The 18,480-nt window shown below is 40.1% G+C and overlaps 2 protein-coding genes across 3 annotated transcripts in view; one reads left to right on the top strand and one right to left on the bottom strand.

Annotated features, from left to right (window-relative positions):
• The window catches only part of PTCD3 (pentatricopeptide repeat domain 3), a 31,268-nt gene extending 13,432 nt beyond the window's left edge, over positions 1–17,836 (bottom strand). For both annotated transcript variants that reach the window (XM_012472932.2, XM_012472933.2), the window contains exons 1-9: positions 17,724–17,836; positions 15,787–15,839; positions 15,655–15,691; positions 12,699–12,744; positions 8,009–8,077; positions 7,461–7,565; positions 5,177–5,300; positions 2,887–3,002; positions 1,048–1,109 (exon numbers count right to left, since the gene is read on the bottom strand). In XM_012472932.2, coding sequence (XP_012328355.2) covers positions 1,048–1,109; positions 2,887–3,002; positions 5,177–5,300; positions 7,461–7,565; positions 8,009–8,077; positions 12,699–12,744; positions 15,655–15,691; positions 15,787–15,839; positions 17,724–17,827 — 716 coding nt within the window. In that variant the 5' untranslated portion in view covers positions 17,828–17,836. The remainder of the gene's footprint in view (positions 1–1,047; positions 1,110–2,886; positions 3,003–5,176; positions 5,301–7,460; positions 7,566–8,008; positions 8,078–12,698; positions 12,745–15,654; positions 15,692–15,786; positions 15,840–17,723) is intronic.
• A 373-nt stretch (positions 17,837–18,209) lies between these two features.
• The window catches only part of POLR1A (RNA polymerase I subunit A), a 78,893-nt gene continuing 78,622 nt past the window's right edge, over positions 18,210–18,480 (top strand). The window contains exon 1 of the mRNA XM_012472960.3: positions 18,210–18,376. Within this exon, the coding sequence (XP_012328383.2) occupies positions 18,300–18,376 (77 nt within the window). The 5' untranslated portion in view covers positions 18,210–18,299. The remainder of the gene's footprint in view (positions 18,377–18,480) is intronic.

The raw sequence follows: 18,480 nt of genomic DNA, 5'->3' as shown, positions 1-18,480 counted from the left end.
CATTCCATAAATAAATAAATGGTACCATGTTATACAAACTATCCTGTACCTTGATTCTCCTCTTAACTATTTGTGGAAATCAGACAGAATCAAGATTTGAGCCAAGATCCTACTCCTAAGTCTATGCTCACAACCAGTATGCAAAAGTATTAAACTCTACCCCAAGAATTCTTTTTTTTTTTTTTTTTAGACAAAGTCTTGCTCTGTCACCCAGGCTGGAGCGCAGTGGTGCAATCTTGGCTCACTGCGACCTCCGCCTCCTGGGTTTAAGTGATTCTCCTGCCTCCAGCTCTCAAGTAGCTGGGATTACAGGCATGTGCCATCACATCTGGCTAATATTTTTAGCAGAGATGCGGTTTCACTATGTTGGTCAGGCTGGTTTAGAACTCCTGACCTCAAGTGATCCACCTGCCTTGGCCTCCTATGGTGCCAGGATTACAGGCATGAGGCACTGTGCCCGGCCTAGCCCAATGAATTTAATCTTTCATTCTATTAAATTTATCACTTCAATAACAGTTTTAGATAATCATGGTAGCTTCCCTCTCCAAACATCCACATGAAATATCTTCCTTTTAGACACCCAGTTAACTTAAATTCTCCAATATAATTAAGTTATCACCTTTCATTCAAACTGCTTAATATTTCTACATGTTGGTCAGTGGTCTTAATTTAGCAGTACACTCTACTGTCTGTGTATTGTTTGTAAACAAAAATATTAAATCTTTCAGAATTAGAGGTATATATTCCAAGGTGGCACTATTAATGAAACTACCAAAGGAACCATACCATGTGAAAGTCATGCTGAGTTAAATAGATGAGGAAAAAAAAGGGCCAACCTCCCAACAGATTCTTGTGTTGCTAAATGGAGATAAAGACCTTATTGAAAAAAGGCCTAAATGTACATAAATACAAAGAGCGAAATTTATATTGCACACTAAAAATCAATTATTTTAGAACATCACAAGATAACATCTTCAAGGGGTGATGGGGCATATTCCATGCACCATAAGAAACTGTAATTCAAGGTTCTCATTATGTGTGACATACCGCCATGTAACTCCAAACTGATGACCACCTTTCCTCCTAGATTTCTCATTATTTTCCTCTTCCTGAAATGAATAATCATCAGAGAAATAAAAGTTAAGGCAATGGAATGCATTTCCCAGTCAGACTACTCAAAAATCAGAAAGGCAAGGGGAACTCAGAAAAAAAAAGGAAACACAGATCTAGCAGAAGGCAAAGAAGAAGCCCAGTAATGCTTACGCCTATGCAGTTATTCTTAAGTGCAACTCAGTGAATCCACAGATGAAAAGCCAAATTGACCTTTAAAGCAACAAGTGACAGCCTAAAGACATGATGAGGCCAGTTCCCTATATAGCCTGGTCCTCAGAAAGAAAGAGGAAAACCAAACAAGACAGCCTGTTTCCTCAGAGACTACATCTGGCTTGATCCATACAGATAAACTGTCAGGGTGAAAGCAAGATAAACAACATATAGTTAATGTCCAACACTCACCCAAGCAACCTAAGGCTTCTTAAAAGACTAAATCTCATCCTTTATTTATAAACCAAGGTCTGGGATGAGGCTGACGTAGAATAGTATGGGCTTGATTGGCATTGCAGAGGTCAGTGCTGGCTCTGTAGCCTGCTGCCTCAAAAGCTGGGGCTGGAGAGGCAGAGGCCAACCAGAATGGGCTTCAGGAAGTGATGCTTTGGAAAGCAAGGTGTAACTGCAACCTACTGCCTATGCACTTAAAAAAATGTAAGGTTCTCTACATAAATAATCACATTTGGCCAGGTGCAATGGCCAGTAATCCCAAAACTTTGGGAGGCTGAAGGATCACTTGAGCCCCAGAGTTCAAGACCATCCAGGGCAATACAGCAAGATCCTATGTCTACCCCCCAATTCCACCCAAAAAAAACTAGCCAGGCGTGGCGGCCCACACCTGTGGTCCCAGCTACTTGGGAGAATGAGGAAGGAGGAACACTTGAGCCCAGGAGTTAAAGGTTGCAGTAAGCTACGATAGCATCACTGCACTGCACCCTGGGTGACAGAGTGAGACACTACCTCTGAAGGGGGAAAAAAGAAATCCACATTTAGTCGGTCAAAGAGCAAAGATAGAAACAAAGAAAAACACCAATTTATTCCATCATGATTTTTTTCTTATGCATTTGTAAAAACATTTTTACAAAAATGGAATATTCACTGCTGATAGCCTGTTTTCCACTTATCAGATGAATCTTTCCATACCCAAACACATCTACTCTAATGTGCTCAACGGCCACACAACTTTTATCATAATTTGATCACCTACTGCTGGACGTCTAGATTGTTTTCAACATTTTTGCAAGTATAAATACCCGCTTACGAACAATGTCATATCAGCATCTCTATTTGACTGATCCAAAGGATTTCTTCAGACCTAGTTCTAGAAGTAAAATTCATGAGTCGAGAGAGAGGCTATGACGCAACCTACAGGCGGCCCCTGGAACACTCCTGTTCTGTCCCCAGTCTAGTGTGCTCTCTCCTCTCTGTCCATGTATGAACTTTGAGGAGGCCCAGCCATGGAGTCTTTTTCCCTGGCCAGAATACATCATGTTATTACTCTAAGTGACACAGGCCATCCCAAACGTTTCTGATCAAAGCTTTGCCTTAATATGAAGTAGGTGAGGACAACATATTTTTAAGAAGTAAACTAGGACAGAACTGTTTAAAATCTCTCTTCCTCCTGCACCACTTTTTATCAAGACTATTGTACCACACATCTCAGTACAAATCTCTTACTACTACCCTGGCACATGGCACAATAACCCATCTTATTTTTAAAAGCAATTTCTTCAAAAAGAAGCTTAAGAGAAAAAAAAAATCAAGGCCAATAGTTATTACCAATTCTTCTGACTGTTCAGTTTGTTGAATATGATAATCAGTTGTGGGCTCCTGGTCACCATAGTAACACAATAAATCCAAGAGACTATTTGTTGTTTCAAGAGACACAGTGGTTCCTGTGGGTGAGAGAGAGAAAGGGAAAGAAACCCTGAAACACTGAAGAACTAAGCCTGTTAGGTTAAAATGCCTCATTTTTTTCTATTAGCTGTGGTCTTGGCTACATAATGCTGTCCACTACTTTATGCACTCAACATCAATTTAAAACACCTGGAGTGATGCAGACAGGGACATAACCCCTATTAACCACATAATGTGACAGAAAGGATTAGAACACAAGTCGAAGTTTGAGCCTGTGCTCACTTATTTTGTGTACTCACTATGGTCAAATTACTTCATGGTTTTAATTATCATCTCCAAACTCAACACTCTGCAAACTAGCCCCACTTAGTTCCCCCAGCCCAGGCCCATTTGAACAAATGCAAGTAGAATTATTCCATTCGGATCCAGATACTCACTAAAAACTTGCCTGGAAATACAACTGTCTAATTATAGTAGTCTTTTAAAAATTGTTCAAAACATTATGCCCCCATCTCGACATTCATTAAAAAGGGTAAAAAGGGAACAAGAAGAAGAGAAGTATGAAATATAATGGGCTATTTTAAAAGAAAAACAGCCCATTTTGCCCAAAAATGCATCGCTTGTTTTTGGTTTTTGTTTTGAGACAGGGTTTCATTCTGTCGCCCAGGCTGGAGTACAAGGACATGATCATAGCTTACTACCATCTTGAACTCCTGGACCCAAGTGATCCTCCCACCTTAGCTTCCTCAGCAGCTGCAACTACAGGTATGTGCCACTAGCCTGGCTAATTTTTAAAATTGTTGTAGAGATGAGTTCTCACTATGTTGCCCAGTTTGGTCTTGAACTCCTGGGCTCAAACAATCCTCCTGTTTTGGCCTCCCAAAGTCTAGGATTACAGGTGTGTGCCACCATGCTCAGTCAGTAAATGCATCTTTCTAAACAAAATACACTGATAAATTTAAAATGCCCATCAGAAAATTTAAAAGCCCAGAATAGAAAGCAGGGCAGAGTGAAGAAGGTACAGACTATGGAGAGGCAACTGGTTCACACCATCTCAGAACTATGAGACCCTGGAAAAAATACCTAATAGTCTCCTTCATAAGATTACTGTAACACATACAAATAAATAAGGTATTACAGAATTAAGTATGTGAGATGGCTAGCATAGTGTTTTGCACTTAGTAGGGGCCTGACAATGAAATTTTCTAGGATCCTTTCCCTGGTGTGTTAGCTGACTTTGTTACTGAGCTATGGGTCTGACACATGTCTTTACTGAAGGACTATGCACACCTACCCAAGAGAGGGGGTAAAACTAGAAAAAGATAAGCCTTAGCACTAAGAACTTTAATGCAGACTCACACCAGATGTCGATCATATTAACAAGCAGAGGGAAGCGCCTCACTAAATTATAATCTAATGCCATCACTCAGCTATACATCTGATACTGTACTAAGCTACACACCAAAATTCTCAAACACAGCCTTCTGCTAATGTTTTTTGTGTTCAAATGTGTATAATGATTCAGTCCAGTTTCCATGTTAATCCTAAATCACCAAACAGCACTCTAGATTCTAACTACTGAATGCCAGCTGCTTCTGATAATGCTATACATACATTTTCATGGTGACTGATCAGCTGTGCTATCTATATGTGTACTCCTAGAAGTTTGCATTCAGTTCCAAACCAGAGAACCACACAATTTTAGAGCTAGAAGCTCTGAGAAGTAACTTTTTGAATGCTATGAACAATTAGTAATACAGCACCAGCATCAAAGCCCCTGATCCCAGTTGAATGTGCTTTCCTTTTTACATATTTCTTTACTGTGTATTGTGGCCCAGCCTTCCAAACATTCTTAAATAGTACAAAAACTCTGGGAGCACTGTGTATCTACCTAACTTTAAAAACAGAAGCTAAGGTAGAAAAGTGATACAATTTCTCTACCAGTGCTACAATAAACCAAGAAAGTTACAATTCTACCTCACCTATAATTCTTTTTTTTTGTTTTTTTTTTTTTGTTTCCTCACCTATAATTCTTAAATAACACAAAGCTAAAAGTGAAATACTTAAACTATTAAAAGTCTAAAGCACGCAGCCATCAAAGCAGAGTAAGTATAGTAGGACCTGTAACTTTTACTTATAATATCTGAATCATATAACTGGGGCCCACTTCAAAGCCCATATGCTTAGAGGGGCTTTAATTGAACTCAGTCACCTGCTTGCAAAAGCTGATCAAACATGTCCACAGAGGCTTTGACTTTTCTGAGCTTGATTCGTTCCTTCAGGGCAGCTTCACTTATGTCTTCAATCTGAGGCTCAAAGTATTCAGGCGTTAAACACTATGAAAACAAGATGACTAAAGTTACTACAAACAGGTAAAAGTGAGGAAAGGATAACTGAGGACAAAATTTTATCACCAACACACCAAAGTAAAACTTCACTGCTCCAATTCACATTTCCTGCACCAGATACTATTTATCATTTTAACATGATTGTCTTCATAGGGAACTGAACTACACCTTTCATCTTTAATGCTGTGTATCATCTACACATTTAATAAATACTACCTATCGGCATACTAAGGTATGCTGATTTTACCTAATTCACTAATTTATTCAAATACTTTCTGAATGCCTACTACTTGACCCCAGACATGAAGTTCAGCACTGGGGATACAAAGACGAAAGGCATTCTCTACCTTCAGGGTGCTCACAATCTAATGGATAAAGCAGATAACCAACAAATGATTATTCTACCACTACCACTGTCTTAATTCAGAATTTTAGTATTTTGACCTACACAATTGCACTGGCTTCCTCATCTATCTACAAGCTCTACTATGAAAATGAGAAGTGTGTGCTTCCCTGTGAACTTTGGGGAAGCGGAGAGATGTGGATGGACGGGAGTAGTTTAGATACATAATGAGATTGAGGTAAGTAAGTACTTCCACCAACAAACTCAGGAGGGCAGAGGCGCATCTGTTTTGCTCACCACTGTACTGACAAGCACTAAGCACAATATCCACCACAATACATAAATCCTCATTCCTTGACTACAGAACAAAGAGGGAGCTGGAAATACAATGTGGAGTTCAAAGTAAAGGGATCTAGGCTAGATATACAAGAATGCCAAATGGATTATAAGGGTTATTGAAACAGAAAAGTGTACACAATAAAAAAAAAAAGAGCATAAAAACCTAAGAAAGATACCCATGCTAAGGAAACAGATCAAGATCAGACACAGTGGCTCATGCCTGTAATCCTAGTACTTTGGGAGGCCGAGACGGGTGGATCACTTAGGTCAGGAGTTTGAGACCAGCCTGGCCAACATTGTGAAACTCCATCTCTACTAAAAATGCAAAAATCAGCTGGGTGTGTTGGTGGGTGCCTATAATCCCAGCTACTTAGGAGGCTAACACAGATGAATGGCTTCAACCTGGGAAGCAGAGGTTGCAGTGAGCTGAGATTGCACCACCGCACTTTAGCCCGGGTGACAGAGTGAGACTTCATCTCAAAAAAAAAAAAAAAAAAAAAAAAAAAAAAAAAAAAAAAAAAGGGTGGATCAAGGACAAGCAGGAGTGGCTTACACCTGCAATCCCAGAGATTTCAGAGGCCGAGAAGGAATGTTCACTAGAGCCCAGAAATTTGAGACCAGCTCAGGCAGTACAGTGAGACAAGACCCTGCTCTCTACAAAAACTAAAAATTAAAAAAAAAAAAAAATTGGCTAGCCATAGTGGCACACAACTGTAATCCCAGCTACTTGTGAGGCTGAGGCAAGATCATTTGAGCTCAGGGGTTCCAGGCTGCTGTGAGCTACGATTGCACCACTGCACTCCAGCCTGGGTGACAGCATGATGCTTCATATCAATTTAAAAAAAAAAAAGAGAAAAAAATGTGAAGAGGTAGGTAGTGAAGGAAACTGAAAAGAAACAGAAAGAAAGATCTAAGAGCATGGTGTCACTAAAATCAAATGGGGAAAATATTAAGCTGAAGAGCAAATAAATACAAAAAGAATTTTAAGGCCGGGCGCGGTGGCTCAAGCCTGTAATCCCAGCACTTTGGGAGGCCGAGGCGGGTGGATCACGAGGTCGAGAGATCGAGACCATCCTGGTCCACATGGTGAAACCCCGTCTCTACTAATACAAAAAATTAGCTGGGCACAGTGGCACGTGCCTGTAATCCCAGCTACTCAGGAGGCTGAGGCAGGAGAATTGCCTGAACCCAGGAAGCGGAGATTGCGGTGAGCCGAGATCGCGCCATTGCGCTCCAGCCTGGGTATCAAGAGCGAAACTCCGTCTCAAAAAAAAAAAAAAAAAAAAAAAAAAAAAAAAAAGAATTTTAAAAGGTTAGTCTTGTGATCAAAGCCAACTCCACATTTTAAAAGGCTTATCAACCAAATATTGAGTATTCAAATGGCTTCTTAAATATTAGCCATGAAAGCCTGGTTTAGTTTACATTTAAAATAGTATTATGTAAATAATAGAACTACCTCTCCTTACCGGTATATGAGGTTCAGCCATGTCCTTCTGAAAATATTTGGGGTATGAATTAATAATAAACTTGGCCGCATTCTCCCCAGACTTCTTTGCCAGTAAAAATGAACGCTATATAAAGAAAAATATTTAGATACATGTAATTTAGACTCAAGCAAGATTACAGTTACACTCAGCAAGAATTTTTCTCCCCTCACAAAAAAAATGCAACAATACACGGAATCCCAATTAGAAATTGTAGAATATCCTACTGTTTCTACTGTGTTATAATTTCAGTTAGCATCTTACGCATAGCTTGAAGCATATAAAAAGCAAGCCATTTAAGCTGAGTGGGTCACTCCAGTGTAAAAAAGCCCCAAGTATTAAAAACGAAAACCAAAAATCCTCTCCCCATCAATGATATGTACATCTTTTTGAAAAAAGTAGTAAAGGATACACAAAGTCTATTTCGCATCATTTGTAAACCTTTCACAGGTTCTTACAACTAATTATTTACATACTGTTGTACACAAACCAGCGAGATAAAATACTAGAAAACATATGAAAATACTCACAGATTCCAAAGAGGATGTCGGTATAAGGAAAGGATCATCTTGAAACACATAAGACACAGCTGTAGAATCCTGTGGAAAAGACATAATAAAATTCCTGTATTTATTTTAAAGACTGATCATTGTAACTTTTAGCTCCTGGGCTTCAACCTCATGTGCCACCACAGCTGGCCATTTAAAAACTTTTTTTGTAGAAAGGGCATCTTGCTGTGTCACCCAAGCTGGTCTCAAACTCCTGGCCTCAAGCAATTCTCTCACTTCTGCCTTATAGAGGGCTGGGATTATAGACATGGGCCACTGCATCTGGTCCATAAGTCTTTTTGGCTAAATTTTTAAGAGGACCTTGTGAGTTTTGATAACCAAAAATTCTGTTTTAATTATGTATGTAACCTACATGCATGTGTGTGTGGATATATATGTGTACATATAGAGACAAAAGACAAACACCTGCACTGTACTCTCAGCTCTACGAGACTTGTCTTTAATTATACAACGCAAAAAATGGCTTAAGCTGTGCCCCCTACTGCACAGCTGATTTTAATATTTAAGTTTGCTATCACTGGGGACTATTTCTGTTTTAAACTCTAGGTAAGAATCCTCTGAATTAACTAGTCCTAACAGCACAATCCCAGAATAGGATTTCCTCCAAAGCAAGGTCACTATCTACCCATGATCAACTTCACCAAGAGTCCCTCCTCCAAATGAAGGATACTACTGCGCCCTCTCAGGAGGTGTGAACAGCAGCAGTTTCTCCCAAGTCCTGTTGCCCATTAAAATTGCTCCCTAAACCTGAGCATAATCAACTCTCCGATACTATCAGGCGTCCCACTGAGAAATGCCCCAGAATTGCTTTCTCTATTCTTCTCCTCTGTGAATGCCTTACTTGGGCCTTTGTTCCAAAGTAAAAATTTATCCTATATCCTTAAAGCCCTGTCTTACTGACATGGACTCCTCAGGGAGAGGGCAGGGGAACTTCCCTGCAGCCTCAAGGGAAAGTTGCTCATACCTGGAACCTGGAAGCAGTATTTTATTTTAGTTTGGACCTAGCTTTCTGCTACCCCTTTCAAAAAACTCTTTCCCTGGAGCCTCACCTTAGGAACCCTGTTGTGAACTTCAGTTTTTATTCAAATTATACTAATGAAAAGTCAATGTTGAATTCTTAAGAGTGATGTGACCCAGGGTCACTACAGCTGCTGAACTGAGAGCAGTTGGTAGGGAGCTGAAGTAGGAGAGGACAGAGACTGCTGCAATTAATCCAGGCTAGTAAGATGACGATGACCAAGGCGATGTCAAGGGTCTGGAATTTGGATATTATGCAGAAAAGAGTTAATAGGCCTGAAACTACTATCTTTAGAAAGGTCTGCTTCCAAGGCTGGCCCTTGGCTGCCATCTGGGAACATGAATATTGGAAGTGTTCCCACCATTCCCAGAACTGTTAAGAATGATTCACTGTGCCTGTTTGTACAACATGGTTTGTGCTAAACACCCGCTTTCTCTGGGAGTGTGGAACTTGGTATAATATATGCCAGTCAGTGGATGTCTACATGGCCAGCCTCCCATAAAAACTCTGGGCACTGGGTCTCTAATAAGCTTTGGTAGACACTATGTGTTGTTACAATACACTGTTGGAGGAATTAAGCATGTCCCGTGTGACTCTTCTGGAGAGGTCTTTTGGAAGCTTGTGACTGGTTTCTTATGGTCTTTATCACATGAGCCTTTTCTCTTTGCTGACTTTGCTTTGTATCTTCTTGCTGTCATAATTCTTAGCTGCGAATCTTGCTAGAAAATCACTGAGCCTGGGAGTGGTCATGGAGACCCCACACACATATCTTTTGAAGGGATAAACAAAGACTTTATAAACATGGTTCCCAGGATTTTGGCCTGAGCAGCTAGAATAATGTAGTTGCCATCAATGAGATGGCAAAGAAACGTGTGAGGAGGCCGGGCGCGGTGGCTCACACCTATAATCCCAGCAATTTGGGAGGCCAAGGCAAGTAGATCACGAGCTCAGGAGATCAAGACCATCCTGGCCAACATGGTGAAATACCATCTCTACTAAAACAAAAAATTAGACGGGTGTGGTGGCATGCACCTGTAGTCCCAGCTACTTGGGAGGCTGAGGCAGGAGAATAGCTTAAACCCAGGAGGCGGAGGTTGCAGTGAACTGAGATTGTGCCATCGCACTTCAGCCTGGCAAAAGAGCGAGACTTCATCTCAAATTAAAAAAAAGTGTGAGGAATGTTTGGAGGGAAAGGGGTTTGATTTTGGATATAAGATCTTTACCAAACTCCCAAGTGGAAAGGTTTCCCATTCTCCACATTGCTGTCTTTTCTAAAATGTCTGCTTAGAATTCCTTTCCCTATCTCAGTGATATAACCCCTTCTCAGCGCTATATCAGTCTTCCCCTCTAGAACTACACAAGAACTGTGTCTAATTCTAATGGACAAATAAATAGCTCTTGGATTTTAAGGGCCAGTTAAGTCACAATTCTATACATACTTTCTACAACTTCTTTGACTTGAAGGTGGCCCTGGGCCATTCTCATTGAAATGCTGAGAATAATCTTAGAGGTCCATTTCTATCGTTTACATTTCAGGTGCCTATTTATGGATAAGTGAGTTGCTGAAAATCTCAATGCTTTGCAAATAGGGAGATGTAGTAAAGTCCCAGTGCACATTTGACCCAACACTATCTTTAGTAGTTCCATCTTTATTTTATATTTAATTTTTTTTTGGGGGGTGGGGCAGAGACAGGGTCTCACTCTTAAGTACAGTGGTACGATCCTGGCTCACTGCAACCTTCACCTCAGCCTCCCAAGTAGCTGGGACTATGGGCACACACTACCACATTCAGCTTATTTTTGTGTTTTTTGTAGAGACAGGGTTTGACCACGTTGTTCAGGCTGTTCTCAAAGTCCCAAGCTCACATGATCCATATGCCTTGACCTCCCAAACTGCTGAGATTACCAGCATGAGCCACTATACCTGGTCTAGTAGTTTCATTTTTAAGTGTAGTAACATCAACAGAAGAACAATTCTGTATATTCGTAATAATTGACTTAAGAAGGATCAATATCCATACAGATATTGTGGCAAAAAAAAAAAAAGGACTGTTTTAAACTTTTCCCCACAAATGAAATTTAAAGTTTTCAGTTAATGAAAAATATACCAAGCAGAAAGTTCCATTTCTGATGCATTTACCAAAGTTTCAGTGTATCTATCAGACTACGAACTCTATTCTTGAGCTGTCAACAGAGCAAATTTTATGTTAATGAAATCAACAATATAACAGGAGCAGTAATAAAATACCACATACTGAGCATTCTTTTGTCCCAGACTCTGTCCTAAACCCTCTTATGTATGCTTAATTCATTTGTCAATAATTCCCTCTGCAACCTTGAGGTTTGGTACTATAAACCCCATTTCATAAATCAGGAAACAGAAGCATCAAGAGGTAAAATAACTTGCCTAAGATTATAAAGCTAGTTGCTTGGCTATTAAACAAACCACTAGGCTCCAAGACCCAGATTATTAATCATTGCATGATTGTCAGCATGACAGGTACATTATTTCTCCAAGTTGGTATACTACAGCCAAATCATCCTCTAAGAGCACGCATTTCAACAAGCTCTTCCAGGGATTAAAGATCATTGGTATGGTAGAAAAACACTGCATTTCGAGATCAAAGACATGGAATTAAGTCTTTCATTAAGGTTTTAACATCCTAACCAGCTACTGGCCATTTTCAAAACCTTAGCTTCCTCATTTGCCAAATGAAGGGATTTGATAATTTTATTTTTTTGAGACAGAATCTCACTCTGTCACCCAGGCTGGAGTGCAGTGGCACAGCCTTGGCTTACTGCAATCTCTGCCTCCCAGGTTCAAGAGATTCTCTTGACTCAGCCTCCTGAGTAGGTGGGACTACAGGTATGCGCCACTATGCCTCGTAATTTTTATTTCTGTTGTTTTGGTAGAGACAGGATTTTGCCATGTTCGCCAGGCTGGTATCGAGCTCCTGACCTCAAGCAATCAGCCTGCCTCGGCCTCCCAAAGTGATGGGATTACAGGCGTGAGCCACTGCACCCAGTCGATAATTTTGTTCTTAAAAAAAAAAAAAAAAAAAAAAGGCCAGGTGCGGTGGCTCACGCCTGTAATCCCAGCACATTGGGAGACTGAGGAGGGCAGATCACAAGGTTAGGAGTTCAAGACCAGACTGGCCAACATGGTGAAACCCCAACTCTACTAAAAAATACAAAAATTAGCTGGGCATGGTGGCTCGTGCCTGTAATCCCAGCTACTTGGGAGACTGAGGTAGGAGAACTGCTTGAACTGGGACCCCGGAGACAGAGGCTGCAGTGAGCCGAGATCACGCTACTGCACTCCAGCCTGGGCTACACAGCGAAACTCCATCTCAAAAAAAAAAAAAAAAAAAAAAAACCCACACACAGATTATGTTGCCCAGGCTGATTTTGAACTCCTGAAATCAAGTGATCTTCCTGCTTTGGCCTCCAAAAGTGTTGGGATTATATTCATGAACCACCTGGCTCAGCTGGATTAGATAATTTTAAAGAAACTTTCTAGATCCACAACAGTTTAATTCCGAATAATGAAGTATGAACATTAAATGTGTTATTAGTCAAGTTAAAAAATGTATTAGCCAAGTTTTAGGTTGAAAAAAATAAAATTCTACTTACCCTGTTTACTGTGGATGCAAGTGCCTGAAGAACGGCTACTTTATCCCTAAGAAAAAGAACCACAAGTTAATCCCCATCAGGGAGGACTCTTCACAGCCACAAGTGATTCTACTCTCAGTGCACTGGCCAATAACAAAGTACAGATTTGACCTGAAGCTGATTCTTATTTCACAAGGTCACTCGAATAAATCAGAAAATGAGAAAACTGCCGGCTCTTTTGCCTAGTTGGCACATGTTCCTCTCTTTTCTTTGCTTGTCCTCTCTGGCCAGGTGCATAATGCCATAACCCAGGGCTAGTGATTTCCATCTTCACCTCATAAAACTATTTAGCTTACTTCCTCTATCCACTTTCCTAGGGATTCTTACCACAGCTTTCAGGACTACTGTTGCCTTTATTATCTTAATTGGTAGCTCTTGATGCAGTTATCTGAGAATAAACCACAAGCTTCACTCTGGACCTACTGAATCAGAGCCTCCTGAGATCCACACGAGACTGTCACATGCACTCTTACCAAATTCCCAGATAATTCTGATACACTGTCCTGGTTTAGAACCGCTCAACCATATATGACCTTATGGTGCAGGCTAGCTGTCCACTATGCCTTGACCTTCACTGGAATACACGACAGACAAGATAATTCGATTTCAAATGTATTTTTGTTCCTATGTTAGATATAATGTGTTTCCTTTCCAAAAGGGAATTATACCCAAGAGTATTAACATTCTTAAGACTGTAAATCTTAAGAGAAAACAAAAGTACAGGAAATTTTATATTTCATCAAATCTAATTCCCTGATGTATATAACACTCACTAAATTTTCTATCCATGTTTAAAATTCACATTTATGTAATTTTAGCAAGTGTGATAACATATTCTTTCAACTCTCAGCATTCCCTCGGCAGATCTTTCATTCGCCTATTTAAGTTTTACTAAGTTTCAGGTCACCCAAGTATAGTATTTAGAAAAAATAAAAAAAAAAAAGAAAAAGAAAAAAGGTAAAGAAAAAAAGGAAAAAAAAAGTTTTAAGTTGGCATACTTTCCTAACATGTTGAACAAATGCTAGTGAAAAAATGATGACATTCAGATTACTGACTAGTTCTCTGTTAAAAGGTTACTTTAAAAAGTTATCATGTATTATCTTTAAAAAATAAACTAGAACATTACAGGTTAAGCTAAAGTGTCTGGTGTCATCTTATGACCTGTCTCCACCATGAATTTGGCATTTGTATTTCCAGAACTTTTTACACATATATCTCCCTAAGAAATAAATGTATACACCCTGTCATTCTGCATGTGTCTATGTAAGTTTGACTGCACTATCCATGTTATTAAATATAGAGCTGATTAATTCTTTTCAATGTAAAAAGCTATTGTATAATAATCAATTATCCATTTAATTTTCTTTCTTTTTTTTTTTTTTGAGACAGAGTCTCACTCTATCACCTAGGCTGGAGTGCAATGGCGTGATCTCAGCTCACTGCAACATCTGCCATCCAGGTTCAAGTGACTCTCCTGCCACAGCCTCCCAAGTAGCTGGGATTATAGCCGCCTGGCACTGTGCCTGGCTAATTTTTATAGTTTTAGTAGAGTTGAGGTTTCAGCATCTTGGCCAGAATGGTCTTGAATTCCTGACCTTGTGATCCACACACCTTGGCTTCCGAAAGTGCTGTGATTACCGGTATGAGCCGCTGCACCTGGCCTCCATCCACTTTTCAATGGACATTCAGGCTGTTTCAACCTGCTACCATTCCCAAGTAATAAAGAGCAGTCTTGTTCATGTATATATGCAAATGTTCCTTCAAAGTGGCTAACCAGTAAGGTATGCACATTTCCAATTCTGATTCTGCCAAATTTCCCTCCAAAGAGCCATTCCAATTTACTGTCCCATAAACAAATGTATTTCTCCAAATCCTCTCTGCCAATCTGCTAAGTTTTAATTTGCACTTCTTTTACAATCCCAGTTACCTATGTATTGACATAACTGGGCTCCCTGCCCTTCCTAAAATAATTACACAATTCAGATTAATGAAGTTTTTTTTTTTTTGAGACGGAGTTTCACTCTTGTTGCCCAGGCTGGAGTGCAACGGCGCGATCTTGGCTCACTGCAACCTCTGCCTCCTGGGTTCAAGTGATTCTCCTGTCTCAGCCTCCCAAGTAGCTGGGATTATAGGCAGTCACTACCACACCTGGCTAATCTTGTACTTTTAGAAGAGTCAGGGTTTCTCCATGTTGGTCAGGCTGGTCTTGAACTTCCAACCCCAGGTGATCTGCCCGCCTCGGCCTCCCACAGTGCTGGGATTATAGGCATGAGCCATTGTGCCCGGCCTTAAGGAAGTCTTTTAAAAACGCTTTTTAAATAAACCCAACTCTTTAGGTCACACAATTCTAAGACCTAGCTTTTTGAGGGGCTATTAAATGTGTTCATTAGTACTATGCTGTAACAAGCACTTCTGCAAAGTTTTAGTTCCTATATATTCAACAAATGTTGAATAAATGAGATAAGGCAATTTGTTAAAGGATATATCCAGTGAATAAAAAAGCTAAATTGTGCTGTCCACATCATTTATTTTATTTTACCTCATTAGAGATAAGATAATTTTGTCTGATCTTCCAACCATGTGAGAGAACTTCTTTAAAATAATTTTTTCTAATGATGATGTTCATGTATAACCATGTATTATAATGATTAACCATGTAAGTATTAACCCACACTAATTCAAAATCTCTTTCAATTTTTCTTTTAAGTAAATCTCATTCCTCATTCACTCACTACTCTGCTCCACCTTTCTATTTTTTTGTCCTTTAAACTCCCAGCTTCTCCCTGCTCAGCTACTCTCTCTTGAAAGAATGCTCTCCTACTGCTCTTCCTGTCACTGTCTCCTAACCTAACCCTTATGTTTTCTCTCATAGTAAGCACTTAATCATTTGCTAAATGAACACTGACAGAATACTTACCAAGTTTTCTTTTTTGGAATTACTACTTCTTCAATCCCTAATGTAAACATAAAATATGAATCAGTTTCCTAGTATGCAATAGAATTCAATGTGTTGATATAAAAATGGAATTCAATAGATTTAAAAATATACCTGTTATATCAGTTCCTTCAACCTTTGAGAGAGCTGCACTTCCAGAATAAAATCTGCAAAAAATAAAAGCCTTAACGCTAATCCTCACTAATGAAGTACCAGCTCACCTACACCTGTATGTATTTTGAGCCCACATTCTACAATTATCGCAGATTAAACTGGATAATTCATGTCAACGTATGCTGAGAAGACATAGTCTGTACAGCATGTTCAATATCATTAAGGAATGGATACAAGATATGGGCAAGACTGTCAACACTTTTTTTTTTTAAGAGACAAAGTCTTGCTCCGTTGTCTAGCATTTAGTGCAGTGGTGCAATTACAGCTCACTGAAGCGGTGAACTCCTGGGCTCAAGCGATCCTCCTGCTTCAGCCTCCTGAAATAACTAGGACTACAGGCATATGGCACCATGCCTGGCTGGTCGACATTTTTTGAAGCAAGAATCTCATTATATAAATGACAGTGGGGGGAGGAAAGAAGCTTTTAATAGTACTTGAACAATCTGGTTTGAAATGCGAGGAACTTTCAACTTTGGGAACCGAATTATGACGATAGAAAGATCAATTTAGTGAGCTCTTGCTTCGGTACAGATAATGCCCTGATCAGAAAGGAGTACCTCACTTAAAGCGATTACAACATACAGAAGATTACCCATGGCTTTTCATTACACTTCCTTCAACAATCAAGAAAGTACCAAATACATAAGGCCTGATTTAGACTTGAAATTGCTGATATTTTCTATTTTCAGAGGTTCAATATGAAATCATTCTTTAACCCAAAATACAGAATCACTGGCCCATGACTGAGTTTTTAAATATTATGATCACACTAAAAATACAGTCAACATGCCATACAGATAATGTGCACAGTTAATATTATCTTGTGTATATCCCCTTACTAAATGGCATCAGGGGCATCAGTAACATTCAGAAAATTGTCAAGATGTGATGGCATAGAAAGATACTTCCTCCAGTAGTATCTGGTCTCAGGCATCATTTTAAAACAAGAATACCCCTCTAGGCTAAGGACATTTCAGAAAGAGATCAACTCTTTCAAGTCATGCTATTTGTTTCTCCTGAGAACAGAGATAACGGTCATTTTGAAAATGGATGCTGAGAGAGAGATTTTGATTCAGGCAAAGAAAATGTGTGGAAAAAATGCTAACAATGGCTACCAGGAAAAGGACTGGGATTGAATGGCAGCATAAAGGCTTCTGCAATACCAGATGGAGTGGTTTCTCTTTCCTGAGGATAACTGAGGAAGGGCACATATAAAAAGTATATTGTAAATTACGTATCTCACTTATACCTCACAAACTTTTAGGATAGTTAACAATTCCAGCCTGCAGATGAGGAAATTTGTCTACTATTATCCAATTAAAAGAATGGCAAACCACTGAATGTAAATTAGGCTTTTCTTAAGTTTTCGCTACACATTACTGCCTCTCATATTCCCACAATGCCCTTATTTGCATTGAATGAAAAAAAATTACACAAATAGGTCATACATGTTCCAAGCTATAACTATCAAAGATCAAAAGGGCATGGTCAGATCTTTTAGATTTTTCTGCTTTTATGAAAACCTCATAACTTCTTTACCAAAAGTCCCCAGAGTGACGATCTATGCCTTTCATTTAGTAAAATCTTGTACGTTCTCCTGATTGGGTTAAAATGAGTAATGGTGGCGGATAATTTTTAATTTGGGGTAGTTAACTACAGAATATTGTAAGCAACCAGTAAGTATTTCTCTAATGAATAAATGCTTGGCGAACCCTGTTTCAAATGACCACCTCCATGTATTTGGCCTTAAGGGCACGCGGCCTTAAGGGCACGCATGAGCAAACCCCTTTATCGTGCCTACTTCCACAGCCAACGGGGAAACATACGACTAAGCTGACTTCGCGGTCTTCTTCGTGGATCTCCTAAGCGTCTCTTACCTGCAGCTGTGTGCCCGTTCACACAGACCTCCCTGCCGACCCTTCAGCGGCTGGCCAAGCCTGCTGCAGAGCCCCAGCCAGCGAACAGCAGCCACAGCCGCCATCTTTGATTTCTCTGCAGAGCATGTTGGGAAAGCGTGCCTCGACCTTCAGGAAGGAGGGGCGAAGTGGGCGGGGAACAGGAAACAACTCTGCTATTGGCTGAAGCGGAAGAAGACGAAAGCAATCATAAAATGGGAGGTTGCAAGCTCATGGTTGGAAAGACTTTGTCACGGAAGCTAAAGGCTCTATACACCTCCTTTTTGCCTCAGAGAACTTTTTCCTAAATAGTTATTTTGACGGTTTACATATCTTTGATTGTTTTCAAAATAAGAGCGCGACCTGAGAGTTTTACAACTATTTGTCTCCCCCCCATGCAGAAGTGAATTCGTCCACGTAAATGTCTTTCCTGCGTCCGGGAACGACATTTTCGCGCGCAAGCGCAGTTTGAATCACGTGGTGACTCCGGGTTTAAGAATACTCAGGTAGTGGGTAGAACGTTTCTCTGGGTGTCAGAATTCAGAACGGACCTGGAGGATGTTGATCTCCAAGAATATGCCCTGGCGGCGGCTGCAGGGCATTTCCTTCGGGATGTATTCGGCTGAAGAGCTCAAGTAAGGAGTTTGTGGGGAAGCGTGCCCAGCCTGGCTCTTGAGGTCGGCGCCCTAAACTACGGTTCCCAGAAGTTCTTGCGCCCAGTCTATCCTCTGAGTTCAGG

The sequence above is a fragment of the Aotus nancymaae genome, unplaced genomic scaffold (genome assembly GCF_030222135.1).
Source record: "Aotus nancymaae isolate 86718 unplaced genomic scaffold, 86718_ANA_hifiasm-v0.15.2.pri h1tg000017l, whole genome shotgun sequence".
Lineage (NCBI taxonomy): Eukaryota > Metazoa > Chordata > Mammalia > Primates > Aotidae > Aotus > Aotus nancymaae.
The sequence above is the reverse complement of the archived record's forward strand: the minus strand, read 5'-3'. Positions and strand labels throughout refer to the sequence as shown.